This window comes from Toxorhynchites rutilus, chromosome 3, assembly GCF_029784135.1.
Source record: "Toxorhynchites rutilus septentrionalis strain SRP chromosome 3, ASM2978413v1, whole genome shotgun sequence".
NCBI lineage: Eukaryota > Metazoa > Arthropoda > Insecta > Diptera > Culicidae > Toxorhynchites > Toxorhynchites rutilus.
In genome coordinates, this window is record NC_073746.1 from 24,353,020 (window position 1) to 24,379,418 (window position 26,399).

Below are 26,399 nucleotides of genomic sequence, written 5' to 3' on the forward strand. Positions count from 1 at the left end.
TTTGTACCAACACATGCGATACGCTAAACGATGACGAACGACGAATAACGAAGCTAGAGAGAATCGCAAAGTCGTAGTGTTGATATTTTCTGAGAAATTAACGAATTATTGACTTCTCGGTCTGACAGACCAATGTGCGAGTATAGGAGTGTTAAATGCCAGCATTGTAAAGGAAGCATAAAGGCAGCTATAGATAGTTGCGATGAACAAGGGATACCATACTAATGATGGAATTCTGACATTGATATTCGAAATTGAGTTGAAATTTCAACCAGAGTACGATTATGAGTTTGAGTCAATTTTTATACATTAAAACATACATTCGCCATTTTTAGAGAAATAAAAACCATTATTCTGAAAACAGATAGCAAACCTTTTGACTCTCATATGACACTATGATTTTATCTAAATAGAATGTCCCGAAAGCTGGTTTTCGACTTTCAAAAGAAGAGAGAAGAGATCTGCATGGTGGAATACGATTACGAGTTTGAGTCACTGTATATCAGTTGGAATAAACATTAAATAATCTATCAAACATTGTCCGAAATTGAGTTATGAATTTTAGTTTCCTTCAACATGACTGTGAAGACATTTGAAGACGTTTTTCGTACCAGTGAAAAATATGAATATCTGAAAAAATCACTTGGTATCCATGGGAATGAGTTTTAAAAACTTGCCACTCCTTCTTCTTCTTCTTCAATGGCACTAACGTTCCTAGAGGAACTTCGCCGTCTCAACGTAGTATTACTTGCGTCATTTTTATTAGTACTTAGTTGAGATTTCTATGCCAAATAACACGCCTTGAATGCATTCTGAGTGGCAAGCTCTAGAAAACGCGTGATCACAGTGCAAGTCGGAGGAAATTTCTTTGACGAAAAATTCCCCCGACCAGAACGGGAATCGAACCCGAACACCCGGCATGTTAGTTATGACGCTAACCACTCGGCCACTCCTACATATTTCTATTAATCTTGATAGGAACTCGAACTCGGTTCAGAAAGTAACTCACGATGCTTGTCAACAAAACAGTAACTCAGAAGAGAACCTTGTGAGATACCCATGTTAGAACTCGCCACACCATCAACACATTCCTCATTACACCACCATAATCAGCAGATATAAATATTATCTGCGCCGATGGAGTAATTGTGCAGTGAGTGTCGATTTGTTTTTATCATTCTCACCCACAATTGTGCAATGCGCGTATATACATTCGCCTGTCCATAACCCACTGGCATCGCTCCCTCATACGTGCGAGGTTATTATGTTCAGCGGTGCGGTTGCGAAAATCAATCCTCCGGTAGGTTATTTGCGTAGTTTTCTGACCAGTGGCATTGCGAAAAACTACCAACAGTGGAAAAGTGGCATTGAGCAACCACCATTGGGAATCCTCAGCCGCAGTAAGGATATTCGCGTGCGCCAGAAATCAACCAGTTGTTACAGTCATCGTCATCACCACCGTCATCGAATCACAGCAGCAGCAGCAGCAGTCGCTGTCGCCGATCAATATCTGCTGCAAGACGGTCAAACATTCGACGTCCGTGGACTTACAAGGTAAGTCAGGGTTTTTGCTAATTTTTATAAGTTTGTGCAGTTTTTTTTTGTAGCGATATTACGTCATATAAGCTTATAGAGCTGAACAAGTGCCTCAGTTCAAAGGTGTTTGGTGTGAAAACAAGAGTAGATTGCCTATAAAGATGTTGATTTTCCTTACTACGATTGGAAATACGATACCTTTTGTGCTCTATAAAGTGATAAATCTACCTATTTTATGACCAATAAAAATATCGCCAACCTTAAATTTCAATGTTTTACCAGTTACCAATGTCTTTCAATAATTCTCGGTGTTCACTACATGTAGCGATTCAATTTAGCCCAATACAATGAATCTCTTAAATATTATAAGCACGAATACAAATACAAATACGGAATTTACTGCGCAAATAATTAGAAATATACAGTATATTAATAGGAGTACCGGTAAGTTTCTTCGTTTTTTTTCAAAAATTAGTGCTTTGTTCTGCAAAAATGGTAACAAATTGAATATTCAAAGTATTGCCCATCGCTTGTCACAACTTTTTCCCATCTTTGTGGCAATTTACGGATCCGTTTGCGGAAAAAATAGGCCGGTTTGTCGGCTAACCACGACTCGATCCAATTTCAATTTTTCATTAAAATTGGAGAAGTGCTGGTCAACCAGGCCATGTTGCATCGATCGAAAAAGGTAGTAATCGGACTAAGCAATGTCTGGAGAATACGGCCGGTGGGATAGGACCTCCCATTCCAGCGTTTCCAAGTATGTTTTGACCAGTTTCACGACATTCGGCCGAACATTGTCGTGCTGCAAAATAACATTATCGTGTCTGCTCGTATCGTGGCGTTTTTCCTTCAGTGTACGGCTCAAACGCACCAATTGTCGTTGGTAGAGGTCCCCCGTAATGGTTTCATTCGGTTTTAGCAGCTCATGGTACACCACACCCTGCTGGTCCCACCAAATAGACAGCATAAACTTCTGGCCGTGAATATTCCACGCGGTCGTCGGTGTTGATGCATGGCCGGGGTATCCATACGTTGCCCAACGTTTAAGATTGTCGTAATGGACCAACTTTTCATCGCCAGTAGCGATTCGATGCAAAAAAAAGTAAAGGGTTGTATCTAGGACACAACCGCATATTTTCGACGTAGAACTACGCAATTATGTTATGCAATCCACTTGTTTACCACTTCGAATATTATTTTAGAATGCATCGAAATTTTTGTAATAGGTTATGTTCTTCGTTACAAATAAATTTGATGAACGTCCTTTTACGTTTGATACGATGCAAAGGACTACCAAAATATGTGAACGGAAGTATTGTCAAACGATCATTGTATTGTATTTGTATTGTATTTCAGGGAAACATTCCGGGCTGCACAACGACAAGCAAGTACAAAAGTACTCAACAGCAAAAAATACTCCTACTTGTATGTATTTGCAAAGCGGATTCCCTCATGCACATCAATTTTGAAGTCCGTGTTAGGGAAAAACAGCTCAGTGGGGAAAAAATACCCCCGACTTGCTTGACATTTTACAGGTATTCAATTGTTCATCTCATGAAAAATAACATTTTATTAATTGTGATAGACGCGTAGGAATATTTCCTTTCAATTGACTTTCCGATCTGTTAAAAAATGTTCGAGTTATCGAAATACGGGTAGGGTTAGCAAACAAATCGGTAGAACAAATGTATGGGAAAAAAGCAAGTTCTTCCAGTTTTCATGAATTTAAACCGTTTAGAGATTGACGAATTGTAACGTATAGCATATCAAACAAATCTTAGAGAATTCCCGATTCGAGTGCTATGCAAAACATGAAAATTCGTTTACAGTGAAAATAGTTATTAACGTTATCTTTATTTCATAAAAACGTGGCCTATTTTCTGATTTGGCACCCTTCCTGAAAGACGTAGTTCTACGTTAAAAACCGTTTCTTTTATAGTGAACTAGCTCTACTCTCTACTCTCTCTACTCTCTCTACTCTCTACTTTCTCTAACCTCTATTTGCTACTCTAAAAAAACGCACACACAAACACATACTCGCATATACACGCACAAACGAACACATACACACACGCAGACGCACACAGTCTCACACACAAATGAACGCATCGCAGCTACTGACTGCTCACTCTCTCACACTGTTTTTGTTTGCATCAACCAACCAACAAAAATACACACTCCTGCACACGCACACGCACACACACGCATACGCAAACGAACACACGCATACGCGCACACTCTCTCACACAAAAAACACATCGCAGCTGCTCACTGCTCACTCTCTCACTCTGTTTGTGTTTACGTCAAGAATACGCCCATTTACGACCGTTTACGACTGTTCACGACGACCGCGCTTTAATTTTTAGCGATTTTATTTATAGTAAGATATAGTATAAAAAGTTAACAATTTGAGGATTAAAATGGGTATGTTTTCTTTCGATTGCACTAACCACTCGTTTTCCTCCCGATGCAACGAGCAATCTTTTTGCCTAAATTCGGGCGTTAGCTAACAATATGAGTTGATGCGTATAATGAATTCTCGCGTAACTTTTGAAAAGGTCCTATGTAACAAATGTAAACAAATCGAGTTAATGGATGCACGCTATTAGTTTTCAATCATTGAATGCATTACAAAAACAATCGTTCACGTATCTATCTTCTTCATCTTTTAATCGGCGATGCAAAAAATATCCAATGTACAGATTCAGATTTTAAGCACTCGGCTGTTACTTCAGACGCCTCTTTCCTCCAACGCTCGAAACGTCCGAAGTAACAAAGCAATCAAAACAACACGAAGTCGTACTTCGGTCGTTTAGAGTTTTTGTTTCTTTCAGGTGTTGTTATCTTTGTCAGTGCAATTCAACGAGTGATAACAATAATATTCTGTCTAGAACGAAATGCTGATGTTTCGATTGTTCTTCAGTAGTTAGTTTCAAATTCTTATCGTGAAACGTAATATGTCCAATGTGCAAACAGGGGCAGTCAGAACGTCCAATGTAACATTTTTCGCTCCGAGGCTTCAAATTTAAGCTCAAATCACGGAACAACTGTTACGATTGATTTTTCAGAGTTATTATTGACTAGTAGTGGTAAAAGTAGTGATAAAGATCGATAACTTTTAAGACAATTCGCGGAATAATGTTCGGGTCATCAACTTCATTTTTCTCGAGTTGACGAAAATGTTACATTGGACCTTTTCAAAAGTTACGCGAGAATTCTTCTCCATTTGCCGATAATAGGCATTTATCAGTTATTGTATTGTATGTTGCCCAATCAATTTGTGCTCAATTCACGTTTTTATCGTATAGGTCTCGCTACTAACAATTTATGTAATTGTGCTCCAGGTTGTCATAATATCGATTATGTTGTTTGGTTATGTAAAAAATGTAATTGATTAATTCAACTGGCTGTTGATTTTGGAGATCGAAAGAATATACTCACGCATATCAGATTATGATAGCGTGAGTAGTAGCGATCTTAATATTATGCTCCCCATAAATGTCTTCCTAAGAAGCCGCTTCACTTCCTCGAATGCACATGCCCCTTTCCTACACATAAGCCGAACTTTGCACCCAATCAATTCTGTACAGCAACTACACGAACTTCCCAAGACAGCACTCATGGCTATAGCATACTCAATATACATCACCGGGCTAAAAGGTTATTACAAACAATGTTACGGACAACGTGGTGACGAAGGAGAATGATGACTCTTTGTCTTCTTTTGCATAATTGAATAAACAGAAGAAAAGTGTAACAATGGCTTTAACCCTCCTGCACTCGCGTGCAAAATCATAACACGTATACTCGCGCATGGTGTCACAGACCGAAAATTAAACTTCTCTGTAATTTTGCCATTGTGTATTTTTCAGGCTTTATCTGCTTCTATTTGAAGAAGAGGGTATGATTGAATGGAAAAACTCCAAAAAATATGTTTTCTTCGTCTTTATTATGTTCTAATAGTCATCTAATTCGGCCTCCTTTAAAGTTGAGTATTTTTTGATAAAGGGTGTGTCACATCAAATTGCATCACGGAAAAAACGCTGTAGAAATTCGCCCAGTAGACCGATACTTTTGAAAATTTTAGACAGTAAAATAAAAACTATTAAACAACTTTTGGCTTTTTATTCATACTTCGAGCCCAAGCCCGTATGCTCGCACCTTCCTCTTTACCCCGTCCATAAGGTTCTGTACAACGTCAGGTTGTAGTTTTTTTTTGAACAGAAATCCATTTTCTCTTGAAGTCCGCCTCCGATTTGACAACTTTTGGGTTCTTCCGGAGGGCCTGCTTCATAATCGCCCAATATTTCTCTATTGGGCGAAGCTCCGGCGCGTTGGGCGGGTTCATTATCTTTGGCACGAAGGTGACCCCGTTGGCTTCGTACCACTCCAACCCGTCCTTTGAATAGTGGCACGAAGCGAGATCCGGCCAGAAGATGGTCGGGCCCTCGTGCTGCTTCAATAGTGGTAGTAAGCGCTTCTGTAGGCACTCCTTAAGGTAAACCTGCCCGTTTACCGTGCCGGTAATCACGAAGGGGGCGCTCCGCTTTCCGCAAGAGCAGATCGCTTGCCACACCATGTACTTTTTGGCAAACTTGGATAGTTTCTGCTTGCGAATCTCCTCCGGAACGCTGAATTTGTCCTCTGCGGAGAAGAACAACAGGCCCGGCAGCTGACGAAAGTCCGCTTTGACGTAGGTTTCGTCGTTCATTACCAGGCAATGCGGCTTCGTCAGCATTTCGGTGTACAGCTTCCGGGCTCACATCTTCCCCACCATGTTTTACCTTTCGTCGCGGTTAGGAGCCTTGTGAACCTTGTATGTACGAAGGCCCTCCCGCTGCTTGGTCCGCTGGACGAATGAACTTGACAAATTCAGCTTATTGGCGACATCCCGGACCGAACTTCTCGGATCACGTTTAAACTGCTTAACTACGCGCTTGTGATCTTTTTCACTGACGGAGCATCCATTTTTGCTGTTCTTCACCTTCCGGTCGATGGTTAGGTTCTCGAAGTATCGTTTTAGTACTCTGCTGACCGTGGATTGGACGATTCCCAGCATCTTACCGATGTCCCGATGTGACAACTCCGGATTCTCGAAATGAGTGTACAGGATTAATTCACGACGCTCTTTTTCGTTCGACGACATTTTTCCAAATTTACGAAAAATTGACAGTGAAGCATGGCCAACGTGATCTATACACTCTTATCTGATTATAAGCGGAAGCTGAAGATATAATTCCTAAAAATTAAATTTCTACAGCGTTTTTTCCGTGATGCAATTTGTTGTGACACACCCTTTACTCCAACACAAATAACGAAATTCGAAATTTTCACTGTTATTAATGAAAAATTTGCAACTGAATATAATTCACGGAAGTATAAAGAGCTCTAAAATAACATAAAAACGTATTGATCGATTGTGGGTTCATTGAAGTAAGAATCAGAACATAGCATAACTGCATGCTCGAAACGAACATATTTCTTACATTTCATGCAGTTGTTGCGTGTTTTCGGGTCTTTTATCGAAGAAAAAAATGTAGAACGATCTTTTAGATAATTACCAGATGATAAAGGTTCTGGAATATAAAGTTTGCATATTTCTAATATTCTTTGTCTCTGTTTTCTTGGTAAGCTACGAATTAATGCCTTTTTTTAGATGGGATATAAAAAAATATCCCAGAAACTTAAACTGTTAAAAATTACCATGAGCTACCGATTAGTTTATAGTTTACTGTTTACAATTCTTCCACAAGTGAAATTCTTTCACAATTGTGTATATTTACGACCATTATATTTAGCGAATAACTATACGAAAGTCATACATTTATATTTTGCTTTTGAATGTATGAATCTAACGACGAATATATCATCGAATAGTTAGTATATAGATCCGTTCAATCCAGCTACAAAAAGGACTGAAATCTAATAAGAATAGTCCGGTAATGATCTTATGTATTATATTCAATAAATATTCCACGCCATTGACATTAATTTTTACATTTCATTCAACAATATTCTAGAATATGAAAAAAGGCACTTGTCCAAAAAAGTTACTCCTATACTCGCGTCGGTGTGTCAGACCGAAAGTGTTAAAAAAGTGGCACACGTCCCCTTTGTACCAACACATGCGTACGCTAAACGATGACCAACGACGAATAACGAAGCTAGAGAGAATCGCAAAGTCGTAGTGTTGACATTTTCTGAGAAAAGAACGAATTATTGATTTCTCGGTCTGACAGACCAATGCGCGAGTATAGGAGTGTTAAAGGTATTTTTGTGTACATTTTCGAACAGAATGTAGTTCCGGATTCTACCAACTCATCTCATCTAACCCATTTAAAGGGTACAAGTTCATACATGAAACGGGTTTTTTTTTTATGTCAAAAGAGAAAAAATACAGATTTTGAACAATGAAAAAAAAATCAATTCAAATGCAATTACTACACACAATTAAAGTCCTATGTCAAAATCCCGTCCGTGCCCCCAGGCCCAGACCAATCAACTTTTTGAAAAAAATGTTTGGTGCCAAATATGTTAAAATTACATGACACGTCGAGATTTACAGTTATCTAAAAAAAAATTTACATGGGACTACATTTAACCGGAATATATGGGGGGGTAAAATGAAAACCTAAACACAGAACATGCAGGAAAAAATAAAAGATTTCAAATGTTTATAACTCGAACATTTTTACTGGATTGGAAAGATTTTTGCATGAATTGGTAAGGAATATTTCTATGTTATTTTCCATTAGAAAACCAAATTTGGCATGTGGAGGTTTTAGGGTGCAATAAATGTTCTTACGGTGGTTAGAGACATCCCCTTCTTCTCTAAGAGGGAGCTGCCATACAAATGAAACACAAATTTCTGCATTACTCGAGAATTAATCAAGCAAATGAAACCAAATTGGGCTTATTGAGGTTTTAGGGTGCAATAAATGTTTCTATGATAGTTAGCCTCACCACCACCCTCTCTAAGGAGGGGCTGCCATACAAATGAAACACAAATTTCTGAATTACTCGAGAATTGGAAAAAGGTTTTAAATGTGATGAAACGCACTCCTATATCTTCTTCTATCTATACAAAAAAAAAGGATCGCCGGATGTGTTGGTGTGAGCAGAACTCGAGGAAGGATTGCTGTCTTTATTCTATCATACTTTCTGTATAAAACATTTATTTCATGTAATGGAGAAACATGTTATTTAAAAGTGGTTAAAAAATCTTGAACGAGAATTGTGTCTGAAAATAATCTGATATTATAATGATATTATAGAAATACTAGAAATTTTATAGTAAAAAATAAATTCAACGGGGACGAATAGAAGATCAATCAATGAACAGTTCTGCGATTGGACCCATGAACTTGCTCATAGTAAGAAAACGTGAATGTTTGAAGGTATTGATAACAAAAAACAAATTTTGAGCGGGACGAAGTTTGCCGGGTCAGCTAGTATAACATAATATGGCAATTTCCCGTATTTTCTTAAAGACAGTATGTGAACCAAATCTAAGGGACTATTCACATACCACGATTTAAGACACCCCCTCCCCCTCCGTGGACAAGAGTGGACATTATCTATACCCCACCCCCTGTTGTCCACGTGGACATTTGTAGCGGTTTGTTCTCAGTTTGTTCCCCACCATTTCCCGTGAAATCATTTGTATAGCTGCTTAGTTTCTTCCAAATTCCATTAACGTTATTATAACGCTATATTATGTTTTTTTCTTAATTTTTTTAAGACTTTCAGCTATCCTCTCCGTTTTTGAGACTCGTAAGCCGATTAGTCCCAGCAAAAACGACCTAATAAGTTCCGCGAGGTGTGCTTACAACAAACTTATTACCAACATCATTGGTTTTACATACAAATATCCGTATTTATCATTTAAAATTTTTATAGCACGAGAATTCCAACAAATTTATACATTGAGTTCTTTTCCCTGGTCGTTTGACGAAAATGTCCGATCACCAGGACCCCAGGCCAATGGTGGTGAATCACGGAGGGGGAGGAACAAGCATCTTTGGATCACAATTTCTTATTCAAAATTTTGGCATCTTTTAGAAAACGAAACTGCGTAGCAGTTTATGAAGGGTTATCTCCAAGGATGACAACGTAAAAGGTAAAAGGTTCTGAAGGTTCTCGTATTTCAGGCAAACACAAACGATTTGTTAGGCCGAACTGCGGCTGCGGCAGCGGCTGGTTCTTAGTCTGGACAGGATTCGCAGCTCCTTCATCGCTTTCACGTCTTCGATCCTGGTTATGGAGCCCTTGATTTTCCGGACCACTTCAAGTCGCTTCAACGGACAATTTTCCTGAGACAAAAGTTTGCTTTAGGCCCATTGAGCTCGCCCCAGCTCGGAAGTTGTTTCTGATGGTATTTTCCACTTGAACAACCAGCATCCTTCATTGACTCCAAACCAAAGTTTTTTTAGCTATCGGTGGGAGGTTGGAGTTTGTCAACTGTTAGATTTTTTCGTTAAGGCAGTCAGGTGCGTCTCCTCACCTCCGCTGATTTAGGTGAGGAAGCTCGCAGTTCTGGATTTTTTTTCCCGCTTCCACGAAGATGTCAAACGGAGGCTCCACTACTTCTGCGCATACCAAGATTGTTGGTATTGATGGTAGCAGGCCAAAAATAATCCGCAGCGAAGTTTATCTCTGGCCAGGCACGTCAGTTAGAGACCATCTTTGGCCACCCGTAAACGGATCATTCGGCCACTCTCCCTTAAGTCCGATTGAGCTGATATTTTGTATAGGATGTTTTTTCGAGTTGATGAATATTTTTTATGGGGTAACTTTTTGAAATTCGAGATGTCCATTTTCATTGGTACCCTAATGGTCACCATAAACTTCCACCAAAACGCGATGACTTTGGGCAGCTTTTTTCTTCATAATGAAGTAACACTCCCCGCAAAAACACTCTCGTTTGTACGAAATTCGACATATTCAAAGTGGCAATAAACTAAGTTGTTTACGCTTCAACTTTTTGACATATACTGAAAAAGACGCGCAATGACAGTAGCTTTCCACCGAATGTTTTGAATGAATTTGATTCACTGGAATAATAATCAAGTTACGCCATCTGTTATAAAACCGGAGAAACTTACCGGTACACCTAATATTTTCAGGGGTTAGACATCAATTGAATATAGGCTACCCAAAATCAAAATCAACATGGCGTCATTTGTTTACCAACATATCTTTTACGAGCATTGAAATCGAAAAATGCGCTGCTTTATTCTAACTGCATGAGCGATTTTTATATTTCGGTTTCACATGGAGGTGTTCAAATTTAACATGGAGTTTAAATTTAGCCACTATTCGACTATATAACCGGACCGAGTTGTAAACAACAGTAATTGATAGAACCAAAATGTCAGTGAACCGCAGCAATATTGGGTACACTGGCAATATGAGGGATTTGACGTTTTAGTCGTACCCCTGAATATTTTGACTAACTTCTAATCTACCCATGTTTACATAGGTGACGTGACCACCAACACCACTCAGTGATGTAAGCTTTTTTCTTGTTTTTAGCTAAATAATCATGACTGGAAACAATTTATATTGATTAATCTGTCTCTATTCAATAAATATTAACAGTCAAAATGACCCGGAGGGGTTATATGATTTCTGTTATTTTAATTCAATAGGAAAATACAGTTGGCGCTTACGTCAGCCATGCACATTTGGGCAGTAATGTAATAATGTAAACATTATTTTACAGACCATTTTCCACCACCAGCACCATGGCAGCAGGCGAATCTTCGGGACCACCGAAACACACGAACCGCTTGATCAACGAAAAATCGCCTTACCTTCTACAGCATGCACACAACCCGGTGGACTGGTACCCCTGGGGCGAGGAAGCGATCGCTCGGGCCAAAGCCGAAAATAAACTCATCTTCCTGTCGGTGGGCTACAGCACCTGCCACTGGTGCCACGTGATGGAGCGGGAGTCTTTCGAGAGCGAAGAGGTCGCCGAAATTATGAACGAAAACTTTATCAACGTTAAAGTTGATCGCGAGGAGCGACCGGACATCGACAAGCTGTACATGACGTTCATTTTGCTGATCAATGGCTCGGGTGGATGGCCAATGTCGGTGTGGTTGACGCCTGATCTTGCGCCAGTCACCGGGGGCACATACTTTCCTCCGAAGGATCGATGGGGTATGCCAGGCTTTACGACCGTCTTGTTGAAACTCAAGATAAAGTGGGCTACCGACGGAGACGATTTGGCTTCCACGGGAAGATCGATCATCGATGCGATTAAGAAGAATGTCGAGGAGAAGCACAAGGAAAAGCCTGATCGTGCGTTGACGCCGGAGGAAAAGTTCCGCCAAGCGATTACCATTTATAAACGAAACTTTGACCCCGTTTGGGGCGGTTCGCTGGGTGCACCCAAGTTTCCGGAGGTATCGAAACTGAATCTTATCTTCCATGCCCATCTGCAGGATCCGGCTAGCAAAATATTGGGTGTTGTGTTGAACACCTTGGATAAGATGGCTGCCGGTGGAATCCATGACCATGTTTTCGGTGGCTTCGCCAGATATTCCGTGGACAAGAAATGGCATGTGCCTCACTTCGAGAAAATGTTGTACGACCAGGGACAGCTGTTGATGGCGTATACCAACGGTTATAAATGCACCAATAAGCCGCTATACTTGGATGTGGCGGATTCGATTTTTAAATACATATGTAAGGATTTACAGCATCCGGCGGGTGGTTTCTACAGCGGAGAGGATGCTGATTCTTTGCCAGCGTGGGATAGTAAAGAAAAAATTGAAGGAGCCTTTTACGCTTGGACTTTTTCGGAGGTGAAAGATCTGTTGAAAACCAATTTGGATAAGTTTGGTGATGTTGGTGGCGTAAATCCGTTAGAAATATATACCGAGCATTACGATGTGCAAGAAACTGGAAACGTTGAGCCTAGCAGTGATCCTCACGGTCATTTACTGGGTAAAAATATTCTAATCGTGTATGGATCAGTGAAGGAAACAGCGGTGAAATTCGAAACAACACCGGAGATCGTTCAGCGTATTCTAGACGTTGGCAACGAGGTGTTGCATGAAGTACGCGATAAACGTCCGCGACCCCATCTCGACACGAAAATTATTTGCGCATGGAATGGGTTGATTCTTTCTGGACTGTCACAACTGGCTTGCGTCAAAGATGCTCCCAATAGGGACAAATACCTGGAAGTTGCTGCCAAGCTGGTTTCCTTTATTCGCGAAAACTTATTCGATATCCAATCCCGGAAGCTGCTTCGCTCGTGCTATGGCGACGAAAGTGATAAGGCAACAAAATTGTACGTTCATATTTTATTCCCGAATTATTCAAACAAATCACAAATCACTATCCTTCTTTCCCAGGGAAAATCCAATCCACGGATTCATCGACGATTACGCCTTCCTGGTGAAGGGATTGATCGATTACTATCGAGCCTCGCTGGATGAAAGTGCACTTAGATGGGCAAAGGAGCTGCAGGAGATACAGGACGATCTATTCTGGGATCAGTCCTGCGGGGCCTATTTTTATTCGGAGGCGAACTCACCCAATGTAGCGGTACGACTGAAAGAAGGTAAATGGATATTCTGAAGCTTGTTTTTTTTCATCGAACATGATGGTTTTAGTGCTGAATTTAAGTTATTTTTTGAAATAGAAAATTGGAACAAATTCGTTCCACCGAAGGCGAATTTGAAAAATCTGCAGCGTTGCCATTCTTCCAAATTTATTCCGAATCTTCCAGAGTTTCTCGGATTTTCCAGACATCCAGACTATCCTTTGTCTAGTCCAGACCTTTTATTATTCGTCCAGATTTATCACAATAATATAACATTAACTCTTCTGGCCGGCTTCAAGTTCAAAATTGATGAACTTTTAGCAATTACTCAATGGCATCTCAGATGCAACTAAACAAATGTGTCATGACATTTAGAACAACTTAAACTGAAGCCCTATGCGAAGCAGAAAATTTGATGAGATTCATGGATGAGGTGGAAAAAAATTCCTTTTTGCAGTAATTGTAGCTGTAAGTGAAGAGAAAAATGGATTCAAGCTGAAGAACACATTGCTTGCAAAGGGAGGCTTTGAATTGCAGGACCTATTTTATGATATTGATGGAGCGGATGTCGAATAAGACTAGGAACGAAGAATCGACCCTTACAAAATAGCAATTGAAAAACTCGATCAACACTTTTTGCCGAAGCAACATGATTCGTTTCAACGGAATGAATTTTGTAAATTAATACCCGTAACTACTCAGGATGGATCTTGCGAAAAGTTGTCAAAATTCTTGTTGCGATGTTCGGAACGGGCGACACGATGTGATTCTGGCAGCACGTGTGTAGAGAGTCGGGAATTAAGGATTATCGATAAGGTAATATACTATGCACCAACGGAATTGAGAGAAATGTTGTTACATGAAGAAAAAGTGGCACTTTCACAACTCACACGAATGGTGAACTCGTTCGAATCGATTAAACAACGAGAACGATTGCGGGACCTGTATCAGAAAACGCGCCATTAACTACAACAACTGATAACGTTGCACGAATCAACAAACTCAACAATTCAATAAAACAGAACCGTATTAGCGGCTATCGGTGATGGCGACTAATTTTAATGGACCAAGATTGGATGAGTGTTGGTTCAGGTGTTAATTGATTCAGGTAGTTCAAAGAATACTATCGACGATGCAACCTGGAAATATATGAAGAAACAAGAATTAAGAAGCTGGATTCCACAACAAGTTCCTAATACAATTCTTCGGGGATATGGTCGAGAAGCTAAGCCGTTGAAGATAATGAATGTGTTTGAAGCAACCATTACAGTAGAATCTGGAAGCAGTAAATTTGAAACAATCGCAATGTTCTATGTTGTGGAGGGCAATTTTCAGTCACTACTTGGAAAATAAACTGCAAAGTGCTTAGGAGTGCTGAAAATTTGATTTACGAAACCTGAGCAATCAATCAACGCTGCAGTTCCTATAGTGAATAGACCATTTCCTAAGATGAAAAATGTTCGAGTAAGGATTCCTGTTAATCAAGACATCACTCCAATAGTTCAGAGAGCTCGTCCTATTGCGTTACTCAGTCGGATCGAAGAGAAATTTAATGAACTGTTGATACGCGACATCATCGAATCTGTATCAGGACCATCACTTTGGATATCACCATTGGTAACCATTGTGAAAGACAATGGTGATCTTCAGCTTTGTGTGGATATGCGACGACCAAATCAAGCAATTCAGAGAGAATACCATGTAATGCCCACGTTTGAAGATTTTCTGCCTCAATTCAAATCAGCCCGATTCATTAGCCGATTAGACATTAAAAATGAATTACACCACCTTTTCGGGAATCTCTATTATATGAATTGTGCATTTATATATTATTTATTTATTAATTCATCTGACTTTTACTGTCTTAATGAAATGAGAAATATGAAATATGATGGGGAAAAGCCAGACAAGAGAAGGCGTAGAAAACCCACATCTTTTTACATGATTTACAAACAATATATATATATATATATATATATATATATATATATATATATATATATATTGTTTGTAAATAATGTAAAAAGATGTGGGTTATATATATATATATATATATATATATATATATATATATATATATATATATATATATATAAAAATGGAGTGATGTCTGTCTGTCTGTCTGATTCTTATAGACTCGGAAACTACTGAACCGATCGACATGAAAATTGGTATGTAGGGGTTTTTGGGGCCGGGGAAGGTTTTCGTGATATTTTGAGATCTCCCGCTCTAAGGGGGGGGGGGCTGCCATACAATTGAAATGGTGTTAAGATACTGCTTCCCCCTCTCTTAGAGGGGGCTGCCGTACAATTAAAACACAAATTTTTGCATTACCCGAGAATTAATCAAGCAAATTAAACCAAATTAGGCATATGGAAACTTTAGGGTGCAATGAATGTTTCTATGGTGGTTAGATACCCCTCCCCCCTCTCTTAGGGGTGGCTGCCATACAAGTAAAACACAAATTTCTGCATTACTCGAGAATTAATCAAGTAAATGGGCGGGACGAAGTTTGCCGGGTTAGCTAGTATATATATATATATATATAAATATATATATATATATATATATATATATATATATATATATATATATAATGCTTAGCGTTAATATGTTCCGTGTACACCATTCGGAGAAATTATCCAGCAGCTGTTGCAAAGCGTGGCAGTCCTCAGAGCTTCTGATGATCATGTAAATTTTGACGTCATCAGCGTAGAACAATCAGCAGCCAGGTGGTAGTACGATAGAAAGCTCGTTAATGAAAATTGATAATAGTAGGGAACCCAGGTTGCTCCCATGTGGCACGCCTGACAGGTTCGAGAATTGTTCTGATATTTCCGATCCAATGTTGACGGTGAGCATACGATTCGTGAGGTATGATTCGAACCAGCTGACAAGATCCGCGGAGACACCGATTCGTCCTAATCGTTCCAGCAGTATTCCGTGGTCAACTCTATCAAATGCTGATTTCAAGTCTGTGTAAACGGTGTCGGCTTGAGCACCAGCATCAATGTTGTTTATGCAAAACGAGGCAAACTGAGCCAGGTTCGTGGCAGTCGATCTTTTGGGGTAAAATCCAAAGCAATCAACGGCAACGTTTATGTCATCTGCGGATTCTAGGAAATGCTAATCAGTTTGGCGTAGGGCTTCTAGTAATCCTTCAAAATAGGCTCGGTGAGGGTCTAGTCCAGGTTCATCCGGAGTGTTTACAAGTACGATGGACTGTGAGAGACTATTTGTTACCTCCAAAGCAGGATGGTCGGCGTAAAGAGCGGAAAGCGGTTCTGCAGGTTCTTCGAGATGGCATCGAAAGAGCGTAGTTTCATCCACCAGAGCAAAATCCAAAATTCGTTCGTTTCGATTAGTAATATGGTTGATTTGGGACAAGCCATGCAAACTGAAACCGTCTAGTAGCGAAGCACAAGCAACAGAAATGCTAGATAACAATCCATCGACAGAGGGGCGATCGTTAATTGAAGTGTTCCAGATAAGTCCCGACTGATTGTAGTCACCGAGCAAAATGGCAAGATCGTTATCTCCAAGGCGGGAATAGACCGCTTCAATAGACTCAATACGCTTATTAAATCATTTTTGCGGTCAGGTGGGAGATAAATAGCACTGACGGTGTTGCAGTTTCACCTTAACCCAAATCTGTTTTAGTGTATCATTTACACTCCACCACCGTGTGATTTGCGACTGTTAATATGGTTGCGATCAGTTCTATGAACTGTGTAGAGGGCTCCGAAAAGTTGCGATGAAAATATTTTATCGTCGAGCCAAACTTCCGTGAACACAATTATGCCATAATGGCAGGATGGAATCGCCAACATTCTGGTAATAGACTATTATTTTTCCGGAAACGGTCAGCGGTGGCGGTGACGATGTATGCTCTGGTTTGGTGATTGGTGCAACAGAAACGACGGAAGCATCAGGGTTCAGTACGGTATCTACGGCATCGTCGATATAAGCCGCACTATAAATGGGACCGGTGCGTGCGATGGGCGAAGAAATGGTACTGTATTTGTACTTGCCTGAATTAGCAAGATGGAAGACTCCCGCGCCAGCTCCAGACACAGGAACAGAATGTCTTGGATGGCGGGAAAAGTCAGCAGAGAGACAACAGCGATGCTCGACTGTGCCGGGCGGCGTGGGAGCTTCCATCATGCTATTTTGCGTGCATTCCGCTGGGAGCAACCATTTACGACCGGATGAACGATGACTATATGATGTAGACATTCTTGGTGACGAAGCGTGACTGGAAGCGTAACGGGTATCAGGAACGAATTTATAATTGAAGAGTTGTACTTACATGTGCTTATGTGCTGGAAGACCCCTTGCCCATGCCTAAACACAGGTCCGGGACGACTGCTGGCCGTTGATTGGAAGAACACGACTGTGATGGAGGGATAGTGGCCTTCCAAATGGCTTAAACTTGTGCGTCCCGGGCTGGAGGAAGCAGACTCAAATTCATTATAGGAGCGATCGGAGATGATAGAGTTTCTGATGGTAGCAACGGTGTAGTAGACCTTTTGTATTTAAATGGAACTCGAAATTTTTGTGTGGCGTAGTCTTCGAATTCCCGAAACAGCAACCCTTCAGGCCATATTGATGGATCCAGTGCCTTTTCTCTGAACGATATATAGGGTAACTCTCCAAATGTTGAACGCTTAAGCTAGGTATGTTCATATATTCGTGATTTCTTCGTGATAATACTTGAAATTACTGAAAACTTCCCAGCATCACTCTATAGCAACCATTAAGCATCATTTCTTGTTTTATTTCGTATATTAGACCACTTGCATTTTTCAAGAAAACATATTTTTTCAATGGTGTTCTGGAACCTAAATGTTGAACACATATTCATCCATTCAACCAAACGTTAAAATAAACTCAATGACGAAAGCAGGGATGCCAGAAATGGGTAAATTGAATATCATTTTGTTTTATTATTTTCTACGATGTTTTTCAATTTTCAATAGTTTCCAAATGATATGTAAGAAAAGAAATTAGTATAGTCGCATATTCAAAATTATAAAAGGGTAAAATTGAGTATGGTCACATATATCAAATTGTTTACAAAATTTGACGTTTCAATTATATCCTCCAGTAATTTTTTTTCATTTGTTGATTTGCACACTAGAAAGCACGAACATAATTGAGTTTCAACTGCAGTTTTATTTACACTTGCACATTTTTGAACAGAAACGTTATATCATGTTCTTGAAAAAAATCTGGCTCCCCGTCTAACTGAAAAGACAATTTGAGAATATGGGAGTGTGCGACAAAAGGAATGTGAGATAACAACAGCATCTAAGAATGTCTTATTCATATGATATTTTAGTGTAACAGAACCCCGGATGATTGAAGAACTGTTAAAACATTCTATCAGGCGTTGTGAAAAAATTATGGGAGGTTGTGTCCAAGATACGACCGCATTGTTGACGTAAAACTACGCTGTTATTTTATATAAGTAGCTTGTTTATACCTTCGGATATTATTCTATAAAGTTGTGAAATTTTAGAAACAACTGCTTAGTAGAATAATCTCTGAAATGATTTTTTCATTGTAGAATCAGTTGACGATAATTGATTGATGATTCATTCTTGCCCTCGCAAAACAATCGTATGTCGCAATTTATTTCATGTCAATGCATTGAAAATTTACCTCGAAGGCTATTCCGGTGGCCTTTTTCGAAATTGACATAGACTCGGCTACAGTCGATTATATACATGTTGCACCAGCACCATTATTCCATATCTCATAACTACATCAATATATCTTTGGCACCGCATGTAAACAACAACAATGACAACACTTGCAAGTATCAAATATCATGCTACATGTTATTTAGTATTGCCTCAAAGGAATCGCACCTCTAGATATCGTTCGTACAAACTAAGCGTAAACCAAGCGCCAAACAAGCGTTTACCATAGCATGCATACAGAGCCATACATTGGTGGCTTGTAACTACTAGCAATATAAACATTTCTCATCATTTTGCGCTATTCTCAAAAGAAACGCTTCTGTTAATATTACTGGCCTCGAAAAAAGTTGCATTACTTTCTCATGCTCGAGAGAAGCGCAGCTGTCACCCTTCGTGGAGGAAGTTTTGCTACTGGTAAGCGAAACCTTATCACATACAAAATTCCAGAACATTTACTTTCTTGATGACTAAACAAGAGAAATAAACTCTTTTTGTTAATAACAACCTCGATAACAGTAGCAATGCTTCATTATGATCAATATTAGCGCAAATGCAGTCCTAGTTGAAGGCAGTTTTGCGACTGGCACGCGAACCCAAATAACTTATAACATTCCAGTAAGACATTCAAGATGCTTGGTATTCCCAAATAATTTTTTGGTGCACAACCTTAACGTCTGCTTCGCCATAACGTCAGTTTAATGCATTGATGCATTCTCAAAGGCACCAACGAAGCCCTTATGAAGACGGAAAATAAACAATGTTAACTGCTTGGAAAAAGACTGAATTATGCCACACAGCTTGTACTCTGCTGTAACACCCATCGATGTGAATTCGCTGATGAGTTTGTCAAGAGCGACCGCCTTCACCACCAGCGGGGGAGGCTTGATTTTGGTTGCTGCCTGGGCGTTTACATTTTCGACCGACGCGCCGAAATCGCCTACTTCGCTGTTGTTCGGTGCTGTGTCACATTTGCGAAGGCTCGGTTCAGTGCGAGCGCTTTTCACTGCACCAATACCGCGTGCATCATTAGATGACGCTTACCTCGAAATTTTATTGCCACTGGCAATGCGTTCGATTTCTGCAGGGCTCGAGACTGCCTTCCTCTTCTTCTTGCTCATCGCACACTACGCGAAGCGTCCAATTCATGACGCGGAAAGAAGAACACACGATTCGAATAACGCGAAAAACGAACCGAAAAATCAAACGACGATTTCCAAGTTGGATTACCACTGGTGGGGTCCAATCTTAGATCGAAGCGCAGCGAAAGCAAAGTGAACTGGATTACTCAACAGTCCGATGCCGAATGAAAGTTTGCCTCAACGAGATCCACTGTTTATACTCTAGGCAAGTATTCCCCTTCATTCTTCTTCTTTTCCTTTGTTCACGGAGACTTTAAATCCTACGATTTCCCCTCCGTTGGTCGTCGATAAGTTGTTCGTTATTGATATCTCTGTTCGGGAAAGCATTCAAATGGACAGCACAAATGTATGGGAAAATAGAAACACTTAAAGTTTTCATGAATTTTAACCATTTACTAACCAGGGGATTCTATTGTATGGCATATTAAACAAATCTTACGGAATTTCCGATTCGTTTAGTATGTAAATCGCCAAAATCCGTTCGCGGCAAAAATAGTTAATAACGATAACTTTATTTCATAAAAACCGTGATCTGTTTTCTGATTTGACACCCTTAATGAAAGACGTAGTTCTACGTCAAAAAGTGGCAGTTGAAAATTCGCAGCTGTTATTTCGAGGATGAACTTTATTATTCCATTTTTTTTTTAAATTACAGTACCGAGTGATAATTGATTTCACAATATTTTTAATTGTATTTTTCAAAGGTCAGGTTTATGTAACTGTTATCAATTGGGCAACATAACATGTGTAACTTTCAAACGCAGATGTTTTTGATGATAGTGTTCAACAGTTAGCGAGGTACCCTACTTAGTATGTTCATAAAATTATATTTTACTCCAATTTCCCAGATTGAACTGGAAGAATCGTCACGATATATAACAACCTTCATTTGTCACGACTGTTTGCCATTTCCTATGCTCCAGAAATGTTCCAGAAAATGTTAGAACAGATTCTATCGGAATGTGATAATGTCATGATGCAGTGTTGAAGAAAGTACTCTATGTTCTGGAAAGCACGAACATATTGCCAAACAAGGACAAATGTATTTTCAAAATCAAACAAATCGAGTTTCTGGGTCATCTGATTTCATCGGAATGAATTAAGTCGACTAAAGTAAGATTGAAGCACTGCAAAAGTTTCGCGAACCAAGAAACCCTCAAGAAGTTAGAAGATTCATACTGCCGTTCTACGCATAGTTGTCCCATGTTCCAAAATCAGCAACTGAGAAAAACGCAATCAAAGTTTTCTAACACATTTGTCTAGCAGAAGCTTCAAGCATTTCAGTTTAGCAATGCATCGGGTTTTTTATAAGCACTAAGCTATTGTTTAATGAAATGTGAAGAGATTCCCTCAATTGAAGCAATCTAGGTGGATTAGGGGCTTAAAATGCATGGTGGGACAGTTATGCGTAGAATATCAACATGGGACAGTTGAACTTGATTTTGTTTTTTTTTTAATACTGGGAACAAATAATAAGTTTTTTGTGTTTTTCCAAAAGATTATGCATAAAAATATTTTTTTATGGAGCAAAAGTGAAAATTGTCAAAAAGTAACATTTGAGAACTATGCGTAAAACGACAGTGTCAAAGCATAAAAAAGTAAACATAATTGGCACCGTGGTGTAGTATATAGTAATGTAGTATCCCTAGTATCAGTACTGGAACTTTTTCCTACATCTTGTTCTCCTATTGAACGACGATAAAGTTGACGTTAAGGAGATTGTATTGAAATACTTCGAATCCGGTCATACGTTCATGGCGGCTGACAGTTTTCATGCTGCTGTTGAAACTGCCGAGTAGTGGATTTCGAAGATTTCAAAAAGGCTGTTGGAGGGGCCAAGAAGCGCGTCAATGTGATGGACATGCAGAGCATACATGTTTTTAAAACTGAATTTGCCGTTACTCAATACACTCTCAATAAATTAAATCCGCGGCCATAGATTGAGAATATTAGACGGGTCAGAATTGCTAAAGGTCGGTATGATATCGGCTATTCTGATGTTGTTGACAGCAAGCAACTGAATTATTGTGTTTTTCTATCTAAGAAACAGCAAAAGATGCTTGCAGCTGGTCACTTTTCCTTAGATGGCAGCATGAAGTGACAAAAAGCTCCGAGAGGAATTCAAAAGCAACGGAAGAAATTGTTATTGGCAGCAATACTTCCAGTTGTTCCAGAAGCCAAGAAGGTTTTTTTTCGAGAACATGCCAACAAATTAATGCTTATATACTTCTTCATTTACAAAGCGTTTTATTTACCATGTGATAGAGCTTGAAATGATAGATCTCCTAAAAATAAAAATATTAAAAAAACTATACCAAAATATTTCAATGTTTATTATGCTGCCTTCACATTCAATTTACACATTACACTTCCATTAGATTATACCAATGGGGGCTAAACCACGTAATAAACCTCGTAAGTTCATTTTCAGTCAATTCAGTCCTTATCTTCTTCTCTCTTGATGCATACATTTCTGGATTTTGTTAATAATCGTACACTTTGACCAAATGTCCTTTTCCTGAAAGTGTACGTGGTTTATGGATGACCCTTTTCTTTCAAAAGCACTCCTAGCAGTTTATATTATTATATGAATAATGCACATAACATTCCTGTACTTGAATCGATTCATTTAATATTGATCTACAGAAAATACATAATGGGACAGTTATGCCTAGAATATCAACATGGGACAATTGAACTTGATGTTGTTTTTTTAAATACTGGGAACAAACAATAAGGTTTTTTGTGTTTTTCCGAAAGATTATGCATAAAAACATCGTTTTATGAAGAAAAGTGAAAATTGTCAAAAAGTAACATGGGACAACTATGCGTAGAACGGCAGCATAGGTCTAGTAACATACGTGGGAAAAATTATTCCCGATTTAGTTACAATAACGGAACCTCTAAAGCAGCTTATCTGTAAAAATAGTAAGTTTACATGGGAAAGAAAACGTCAATGCAGCTTTGAGCTTTTGAGAAGCATGATTGCTAATGTGCAAACTCTTCCATTTTTCAATAATTCTTTGGGAACTCGAGTTAGAGCTGATGCTTCTCCAGTGGCTCTAGGAAGAACTGATGCTAATCCACAGATTGTAAACTATGCAAGCAAAAGTATAACCATAACCGAGAAACGACATTGCCAAACGGAAAATGAGGCGCTTGTACTGGTATGGGCAATCGAAAAAATTGCAGTTTATCTCATCAGTAGAGAATTGGAATTAGAGACCGATCATAAGCCGTTGGAAACCATATTTTCACCTTCATCAACGCCTTGTGCTTGAGAATGCTACAAGAACAGACATTGAACTCAAAGCAGTTAGAGGTTCATTCGTATCAGGAAATTGGAGCAATGTCTAAGTGAAGTCGTATGAACCATTCCGGAATGAATTGGGTTTAATTGAAGACACAATTGTAAGCGGGAATAAACTTGTTGTACCTCGAGAACTTCGTCAACGCATGCTGCTGCTCGCTCATGAAGGTCATCCTGGGGAATCAATTATGAAAAGGCGATTAAAAGATCGCGCTTGGTGGCCAGGTATGGATCGCGAGGCAAAGGATTACGTTTCATGCTGTGAAGGTTACCAGTTAGTCGGAATACCAAATAAACCGCACCCAATGAGCAGACGAGAATTGCCAATAATTCCTTGGATAGATGTTGCAATCGATTTCATGGGTCCTTTACCATCCGAAGAGTATTTGCTGCGACTACTTTAGTAGGTAAAAAGAAGTAGAAGTTATGTCAAGAATAAATGCTCGTGATACTGTTGAGAAAATAGCCAAAATATTCACGAGACAAGGATATACAAGGACAAGAACGCTTGACAATGCCAGACAATTCATTGCAGAAGAGTTTGGGGAATTTTGCAAATTAAACGGGATTGCAATAAACCATACCGCGCCATATTGGTCTCAAGAAAATGGGTTAGTAGAGAGATAAAACAGGTCTCTATTGAAGCGGCTGCAGATCAGTTACGCATTGGAACGAAATTTGAAGAAAGACTTAAATAACTATTTACTAATGTACTATACAACTCCTCATTCAACAACCGGAAAAAATGAAATGTGTTTCGGTCGTACGATCAGATCCACGTTGCCAATGGAGAATAACCCTTTAAAAGCGCTCCGAGCGCTCCTTCAAAGAGCGCTTCTGTTTCACATTTTGCTCATTCGCACTGCGGGGTTCGCCCACATGCAAGTAGCACAGCGCTCCTTGATGACGCAATAAGCAATAACTTTTGGCAAGTAATGAGCTTTGATACAAAGAGTCACACTGGTAGCCTCAGTTTTTCCACCATGACGTAGTCCGTGAGAACGAAGCCAGCAAAAGTGACTCGAAACGAATCGAAATTTTTTTTTCCCCTTCGTTATTGACAGTCCAAGACTTTAACATCCATCGAAGAGAGCTTCTTGAACTTGCCAACTCCTTTACTTATTATTTCGTACGTCAGATCTATTTCAGTTGTCAACAGCATAATTTATTAATGTTTTTTATTGATTGAAATTGAAGAAAAGTTGTATTCACATGTATCTTAAACTGCCATGTTCGATCTGATAAAGATGATGTTTTTTTTATTGTAGATTGTAAAAAAATATGAACGTTGTCTACGAAAATTTGAGTCTCGCGCGTGTGTGATGGGCCTGCATTTTATTAATACTGAATACTGGCAAAAAACTAACACTCAGAGAAAATTTTATGTGGGGTCTAGAGTAGAAATTGGAATTGGGACAGCTCATTCAGAATCGTTGAAAACTGTTTTCCATCAGATAGTTATATCGAGTATTTCCGAATTTTAGCAGACCCCTTATATGCCCTAAGCAGAAAATTTTAGATATCTTGTTCAATCCCCAATCAATCTAGGATTTTCCCGGGCTGGATTTTTTTGACGTGCCTTGGAGAAAAACTTTGGGCCTGAAGTAGAGATGATTATGTCAAGCTCAATACGGATAGAAACATTGTTTATGTTTTTTACAGTTTGTGCCTATTTAAAATGCTCAATTAATGGAAGTTTATGCCAGTTCGCTTTGATTTGTTATAATACTGGTTATTTTATTAGTCAAACATAAATATTATCTGTGAGATAAAGCGTCCTGCCCAAACCTTTGTATGGGTATGAGAGGTCATCATCATTTTCATCATCCTCATTATGTTTCACGACGAAGTTAATTTCCCCTTTATTTCCAGACCACGACGGTGCCGAGCCTTGCGGTAACAGTGTCTCGGCTCACAATCTGTTACTCTTGGGGGATTACTTCGATGACGACTCGTTTCGCGAAAAAGCAAAAAAGCTATTCAGTTACTTCTCAAACGTAACCCCTTTTGGTTACGTTCTCCCGGAGATGATGTCAGCGATGTTGCTCGAAGAGCATGGCCGTGACATGTTGGTGGTTGTTGGTAAGTTTATTAAATTCTCATTTAATCAATGTCAACTAACCAAACGGATTCCCTCCCATAGGTCCCGATGGTCCCGAGGCAAAATCCCTAACGGACGCCGTTCGTAGCTTTTACATACCCGGTTTGGTTATTATTCGGCTGGACCCCACCAAACCCAACCAACGAATGGGAGGCAAGAAGGTGGACAGCTTCCGAATGATTCAGGACAGCCCAACGGCTTATCTGTGCCGCAACAAGGTATGCCAGCTCCCTCTGACCGAACCGTACAGACTCGCTGAAGGACTGCAAGCGAAACATGTGTTCGATTACGCCGAGTACGAAAATTGATTTTTCGAGGCCTAAAGTTCTCATGCGAACACATGCAAGTAATGGTTGAATGTTACTGCTGGAAGTGGGGACAGGAACTGGCGGCCGCAGAAGAGCACTGAACCGATTGACACGAAGGAATCAAAATAGTGAATGAGAAATAGAGAATTATTTCAAAATTGTTATAAAGTTATGCACATTGTATTGGTCACGAATATACGTTCACATTATTTCGATATAGCGTTAACCAAGTTGAGTGTCACGTTGAAATCTCATATTCTAAAACTCATATAACAAAACTAGCACACCGAATTAAACGAGAATATCAATCAATTATCACTAGTAGTAGTAATCACAAGTAGAACCAATTTTAATGGATGATATTTCTATGAAACTCACGTCTTATCTCATCGATAACATGCGAAAACAAAAACGCGGATTTTGTTCCTTTTACGAAAGCGAAAATGCATCACTGCATCGTCTTCAGAAAGCAAGGAAATGAATGGCATAATATACTCCAGTTGAACTGAGTGAAACACATGTGATCTAGTGATATAAAAAAAAACTAATCGAATCTAGTGCCAATATTTGGTGTAATACGTACTAAGGTATGCGGATAGAAGTTTATCTTTCGGGGATAAAAGTTCAATGAGTTTAAATGTGCAACAAGCATGATATTCATTATCAATTCTAGTATTGTTTTTAAATAAAAAGTATAGCGAAGAGGCAAATTTATTCGCAATTGAGAAAATATTAAA

The 26,399-nt window shown here is 39.3% G+C and overlaps 1 protein-coding gene across 2 annotated transcripts; it reads left to right on the forward strand.

The window, feature by feature from the left end:
* Positions 1-1,085: 1,085 nt before the first annotated feature.
* Positions 1,086-26,399, forward strand: LOC129775960 (spermatogenesis-associated protein 20). 2 transcript variants are annotated; one of them, XM_055781256.1, is made up of 5 exons: positions 1,086-1,554; positions 11,264-12,844; positions 12,909-13,117; positions 25,126-25,335; positions 25,397-26,399. In XM_055781256.1, the coding sequence occupies exons 1-5, from the start codon at positions 1,265-1,267 to the stop codon at positions 25,660-25,662; spliced, it is 2,556 nt and encodes an 851-aa protein (XP_055637231.1). In that variant the 5' UTR covers positions 1,086-1,264; the 3' UTR covers positions 25,663-26,399. The 2 variants fall into 2 exon arrangements, with proteins under 2 accessions (XP_055637231.1, XP_055637232.1); XM_055781257.1 differs by lacking the exon at positions 1,086-1,554 and adding an exon at positions 1,709-1,980.